The 7,229-nt window shown below is 33.6% G+C and overlaps 1 protein-coding gene across 1 annotated transcript in view; it reads right to left on the reverse strand.

Annotated features, from left to right (window-relative positions):
* The window catches only part of LOC114353994 (uncharacterized), a 4,680-nt gene extending 3,308 nt beyond the window's left edge, over positions 1 to 1,372 (reverse strand). Inside the window, exons 1-2 of the mRNA XM_028306206.1 lie at positions 1,273 to 1,372; positions 49 to 117 (exon numbers count right to left, since the gene is read on the reverse strand). Of these exons, the coding sequence (XP_028162007.1) occupies positions 49 to 117; positions 1,273 to 1,284 (81 nt within the window). The 5' untranslated portion in view covers positions 1,285 to 1,372. The remainder of the gene's footprint in view (positions 1 to 48; positions 118 to 1,272) is intronic.
* Positions 1,373 to 7,229: the final 5,857 nt, after the last annotated feature.

Consider the following 7,229-nt stretch of genomic DNA (forward strand, 5'->3'; position numbering starts at 1 on the left):
ACCTTGTATGTTTAAACAATCAAAATATAGTTTACAATAGATACTTACGGCTGGTGCTCCCCACAGACCACCGGGTTTAGGCTTGGCAGCAGCCAATGAAAGAAGGGCGAAAAGTACCTGGAAACACATTTGACAATTACAAAATTATGTGTCATTGGTTTAAGTTATACTCAATGAGTAAATAAATATGCTACGAAAGAAAGCAGCGTGATAAAAAGTTGACTACGACGTCTACGAGATTTAGTAGCAGCTACGACATTCCTGAATCACAATATGATGATGATTGATTGATGATCACAATACGATGATGATTTACTGATTAAATGATGAACTATGAATAAAGTTAAATTAAAAACTTTAAATTGTAAAAAACATTAGATCAGTACTATTAGATTATGTTTGGCGGTTCGTGATGTGAGTTTTAATATGAGAGTCAACAAAAGAATGTATTATTTTGATATTTTTAAAATCATAGCATGATCCTGAAGACTGTAACCTGAAACTTTGATGATCATGATAACCTTTGCTATACAGAAAATATGCTGATATTATCGTCATTAATGCAAGTTGTGTGCATAAAAATATAAATTATAACGTGTTATTGCAATACATGGAAAAGTAATAAAGCTGTGACGCCACGTGCTTTGAAATTACCGTGTCACATTCAACCTTGTTCAAAATTAGCTGCCTCTGTGATTTTTAACATGCTTTTAAGTTGTACGATAACACCCCATAGAGTTTTACTAGAAAACAAAATAGCCCTCGAATTAGATCAGATGCAGCTAAAAGCAATCTACGAAAAGTCTACGAATGTATAAATCTATTCTACGAGTGCACTTGTTTTATTGTAAGCCCGAAAGTTTGTGATGATTGATGGACGTTTTATAGACCTTCACGGAAAACTGCTGAACCGATTTTGGCCAATCTTGTCAATTTATAGCTTTATCATCAGAACAGCTGGATATAAAGTTTAATAATTCTATCCGGAGGTAATAGGTTTAAGGACTTTATTATTACCCCTTTTTTACTATCAATCCTTAATTATTAAGTGACCCCTGTTGTAACACTTAACAGGAATAATTTTGTTTTCATAGGGGTCACTAAAAAATTAGGGATGTGATGGTGAAAACGGGCATAAGGCTTACAAAAGATTGATTTATCATTTTATAACATAGTTTAAGCTTACATTGTTACTAACACTATAATATGGACCCTGGTTCGAAATAAACGTACTTTTTATTTATTTTTTTATATCTATAAATTCATACTCACTAGGGACCGCATGGCTTCGGGGACCGTTTCTACTGAAGTAAGAATGTCGTCTGGCCAATTACCAGCCAGTGGCCACCTTATATACTAAGTAGGAATTTAAATCGGCCTGCCTAGGTCTAGGCATCCTGAGTTTGGGCCTACGTGATATGTGTGCGCAACTAATTATGATTATTTATTCTATTTTTACACGATTATGATAGGCTATTAAGGCGAAGAGGTTGATCTTGATAGAAAAACGAAGGTTTCATCTTATTTTATAACATGTACGTACATTGCCCATCTTAAATTAATCGCAAGAAAAAAAAACTTAACTTTTTGTGTAAATAAAAAGTTTAACCGCTGAAACATTTTGGTATATTCTTCTTATAAGTAAGTAGGTACTGCAAAAGTATAAGTGTAATAAAATAACTTAAGTGTTCAAAATAAAATTACAGACAAAAAATATTACCAGAAACTAAAATAAATTACAGAAAACAAAATGTATACCACGAAATAAGTATATATTTTTTTAGATTTAGATAAATTCACGTGAAGTTTTTGGTAGGAATAGTTTAACTGCCAAAAAACTAGAAACAAAAGAACATCTATTGTTTGTGGGTCAGTGTTATGACGTTATTTTCCAAGCAAAGTCACGAGTCTAACTAATGTAAACAAATTAGAGGATGGATGGCCGTATATTGTAGCATGACCAAGTTTAGTGTACTAAAATGCAATAAAAATTACAACTGCATAAGAAAATTGCACTTTATGAGGTCTGTCGACGTATTAGGCAAGGCGCAGATGTTCGTAAATTCGTCGGCGCATTTTGATGGTCCGTGTGAAGCGAGGCCCTATTATAAATCATTCATGAACATTAAATTCTCAACATTTAATAACATTTTTCGTAGTTAATAAAGCAATAGTATTTTGTTAGTTGTCGCTTTCAAACAAACAATAAATATATACATTTTATTTAGTTTTAAGAAATGCCTTTTGATTGATTGAAATAAAATTTGTGGTGTTTTAGTGATCAGAGTTGAAGCATCCTAAAAGCTCAATAATGACTAAAAGCTTTATTTTGTACTCATAAGTTGGGTAATGGTGTGGTAATGGGTTGCACCATTTTACTTTAACTTTGACAAATTTCATACAAAAAATACCGGGTAACGTTATAGTTACGGTCAAAGTTAGGTTTTTTTTCCGCTTCAAGTTCAGATTGCGAATAATCTAAAAAAGCTTATAAATGTGTTTGGTAACACTGCACACTGGCAAGGAGCCAAAACCGGTGACGGAAGGTTAGCGAATTAATAAAATTCCATGTCAAACCATTAAAATTATCACTAAAATTCTCAGTGCATTTCTTGAAATTCTGACATTCGTGTAATCAATTTTTGTACAATAACATAACTCTACTTTTAGTGGTATGTGTAAAATGAGCTGGAACACGAATTTTATGGCTGCATTTTATTTCTCTTTCTGGCTATGATTTCTTCAATCGTTATTATAATCATTAATAGTGTGGACAAGACATTTTCAGATTTATTATTAGTTTTTGTTGATTAAAATTTTTATTCATTGTTCAGAAATCATAACACAAATTATTACTATAAATAATAATAATCATTAAATAGTAATAAATATCTTTGGACATTTTACACTACATTATAGTCCCAAATTAAGCAAAGCTTGTAGTACTGTGGGTACTAGACAGCGGATATAAACATACTTAAATACTTTTTTTTGTAAATACATACGTAATATTAAACATAATATCACCCAGACTATGATAAGTTGCAAATTGATCTTTAGAATAATATTGTTACATATCGATTATTTTCCTATTTGAATACTCTTATTTCTGCTTGGGTCGCCAAAGTATTTAGTTTCTTTCATTGTACCTATGTATGTACCTACTTACTTTCATTGTAAGCGGTCATACAAAGGCATTAAACTTTCCGCCCATATTTTTTTTTATTATTTCATTTTTAGGAGTTATCCTGCAAGGCATATACTTAATATGCTACCGTGGAACCTATTCCAATTTATGATTATCATTCATATCGGTAGACAGCTTGGGGACAATTACTGTTTTACTTGAGTAATTGTATGACCATGTTTGGGTTACAGCCTAGACGTGAATTAGCACTAATGTTCTTATAATTGTTGTAAGTCTAGCTGAAACACGGTCACTGTATTGACTTGGTCACAGCGATCTATATCTGTCCGAAGTCAAATATGGCCACGGAAAACATTTATTTGATAAATTATATAACCTACACATACTGAGTAATTAATTTATAGTCTTTGGTAAATAAAAACTATTACTATTAACTATTCGTAATATCTTTGGTCACAGCAGCCCCCTCTGGGGCCTAAAATGACACTCCTCTCGCTTTCCTATAGACTTATTAAGAGTTAACTCTACCGAAAGTCGAACGCAACATGCTAGATGTTGGTACTTTACAAATACTCTACAAAGGTATCAGGAATATCCTATACAAAAAGCCTGTGGGATATATGATATCCTAGTAAGTTTTTCTTGAGTTAAGTATTTAATTGTCAAAGTCACATAACACCATCAAAGTGGTTTTACAAACTATTACATTTAAATAATAGCTATATTACTTATATTTGCTCTAGCTAAAATATTGAAATGTTACTGCAAATGTTTCTCGTAGTGACATCAAATAGGCAATTAATTAACTAATTAGTTATGTGTAAGTCTAACAGCGTCAGTGTCGAGAGGCTGGTTTCCTCCGGATGTCCAATCTGGGTTTTAGTTCATTAAGTTGCAATGGGAGTCAGTTTGCTATTTAATATTCATGAATGTCGTTTATTTTTTACTCAATGCAAATATCAACTATAGTTTTTTCTTTCAGATTATCATACTTAGAAAACTATGATACCTACTCAAATTCTTCAACATAATAGTAAAGCCCCCGGCACACATGCCGCGTGCCTTCAATTTGGCATACCCCATGCACACGCGCGCGCTTGCTCTTGTCTGATGCTGTATAGAGCGGACTTCCCTTTAGAAAAGCAAAGGCATTGTTATTTTAACCAAATTTTCCTCCCTATTTGATTTTTTTTTTTTTTTTTTATCCACAACGAGGAAGCTCTTGGCCTGTATCTCACCTGATGGTAAGTGACGATCAGGCCGAAGGTGGAAGCGAGCTTCACCCGGAATCCTCAACCACGGAGGAACTGATACTGCAAAATAACTACCATTTACCTTAGTAAGCAACAGTTCTATCTAGGGACATTTAACTTTGGCGATAAACCGTACGAGCTTAGCTTGTAGGTAAATGCTAGTTTAAATATTTATACCCCTGTCATCCGTAAATGTAGACATCTGATATTGCAAGCGATCACTTGTGAATCAATCCGGCTGCGCAAGCGCCGACGCGAGCGACTTTTTTATGTTGGGACCACTAATTAATGGGTGCTTTGATTATATTAACTGGTTTGTGTATATCGATGTTAACTCAGTAAATAATCTAATCATCACGATCAGACTTGTTGCCAATTGTAAAGGAAGCTTAATGAATATTATTGTATTGGATCTTTGGTACAAGTAGTTTAATAAAAAGTTAGTTTCTGCTGTCAGCTTGTCAAAGCTTTTTTTACTGATGTAACTCACCCAGTACTCAATCAATAATAGTAGATAATGGAAAATAATATAATTGTGTATCTAAATCTTTGTATTTAGACATTTCCATTGGTAAAGTGAAAAACAAGTGACAGATTTTAATCATCCCTAATTAGGTGAATGCCTATTTCTTAAGAATGTTTTAGTTTTAACCATAAACGATCGGATCATTAGCAACGCCCTGTTGCGACAAATCCCGAAACTCTTTAGCATTCGACTCACTCAGCTACTCCCGAATATGGGTCTATAAATCCTAGATACAGACCAACTGATGTTAATTAGATAAATAACTATGTCGCCGATTTGAAATTCTAATAGTTCGCTCTATAAAGTGTATCAGTCCAATTTTTTGTCGACCCCGCCCATCCCGATCATTATGGTATCAAGTTGCTGTGCGTGAGACAGTTTAAGGTAAATTTAGTATAAAATTTGCATTACTTCACTCTTGAATATAAACTTACCTCTAAACCAAAGATACTTTGCTCTACATTGAAGTTAATGTTACCTACCTTACAAAACACTAATTGAGTGTCAGTTTCAAGCTTGATGAGTCTAAATTATAAGAATCCTACATGAGTTTTTATTGTAATACTAGCTGACCCGGCGAACTTCGTACCGCCTTAGCGTAGAGATTTTCTTTATATTTTTTTCCGTAAAAACCTTGTACAGAGTATTAGAAAACTACAAAAAAATCAGCCAAATCGGTCAAGCCGTTTTCATGTTATGTCGTGACAACGGAAAACGGGTTTCATTTTTATATAAATAGATAGATGTATATGAAATTTGTATGATTGTAGTATACTTTTCTATTTCGTTTATCTATCGAGAGAAGGAACTTTTATGGCCTACTTCACTATCGAACTAAATCTAGATTTTTTCTTATCAGCAATACCTAATTTTTGTTAATCCGCACATTGTTATAATTTGGCAAAAAAGCTCGTTGCTCTAATTGCATGTGCCTGTAAAGAATACCAAAATCTTTGCCATTACCTTAGCATTAAACGGGTCTTTAAGGAAATGTATGTACAACAATGCAATGTAAAAAATGTTAAAGTTGTTAAATAAACTTTTATTTATTTATTTATTTATTTATTTATTACGCTAACCAAAGCAAAATGCAATGTAAACCAATAATTACAAAGCACTAATGCCGTTTTAAAAAAATACAATATCAGGGTTAAGCCCTAGGGATATAATTTAACCTAGATAAGCCTAATCACCAGACCTGGTGTCATGCACACATGGCGTGACACAGTTCAATCATCCGTCCAGCCAGTCGATATCCTGTGCATCATTTATGAGCATCGATCTATGCTGACCCACTTAATACTATCGATTTGTAAAATCTATTTCATGGTCTACGGTAATTAATTCAAATGCTTTGTGAAATGTTTGGTGTAGTTGTTGGGACGTATAATTTTTAACCAAACAATAAATTTTCGATCATCAAATTAATTAAAGTCAAATGAAATTACTAGTACGAATAAGATACAGATGGAATCTTTTACAGAATCATGAGAAATAGCTTTTAATTTTTCAGCGCTCAACAGGGCCCCCTTCATCATCATTATCATCATCATCATCATTTCAGTCACAGGACGTCCACTGCTGAACATAGACCTCCACCAATGATTTCCACAATGGCCGGTGATCTACAACTATATAACACCTAATAATATGTACTAATAATTATGGAAGCAATAAACATATTGAGTACTAGCTTTCCGCCCGCGGCTTCGCCCGCGTGGACATAATATAGCCTATAGTGGACCCGCCTATTTTTTTCCAAAATAAAATTTAGCCTATGTTACTCGTGGATAATATAGCTTTCGAATGGTGAAAGAATTTTTAAAAACGGTCCAGTAGTTTTTGAGCCTATTCATTACAACCAAACAAACAAACAAAGTTTTCCTCTTTATAATATTAGTGTAGATTGAAATTCAAAGTATGTTTATATCCGCCGTCTAATACAAGCTTTGCTTAGTTTGGGACTAGAGGCGCAGTGTAAAATGTCCAAGGATATTTATAAATGCTCAAAGGAGTTTCTACACCTACAAGTCTACGCGCCTAAAGGTTCAAATAGTTTTAAAATTATCCTAATTGCCCCAAGTGCACTTAGAACTCGTATTTTCATGAAATCTAAAGAGTATTTGAGACGGACAGTTGATCCAGGCACACTAGGCCTTTTGCCATTAAATTATTCACTGGTCGACCTAGAAGTTACCTAAAAACCGGCCTGTACATCGTTAGCGTCCGTCTGGGCAACTAGGACTCTAGATTGTCTAGTTCTATGATATTCAAACTATGGGGATGTTGCCTGGGTCAAAAA

The sequence above is a fragment of the Ostrinia furnacalis genome, unplaced genomic scaffold (genome assembly GCF_004193835.3).
Source record: "Ostrinia furnacalis isolate ACB-3 unplaced genomic scaffold, ASM419383v2 OfSCF1906, whole genome shotgun sequence".
NCBI lineage: Eukaryota > Metazoa > Arthropoda > Insecta > Lepidoptera > Crambidae > Ostrinia > Ostrinia furnacalis.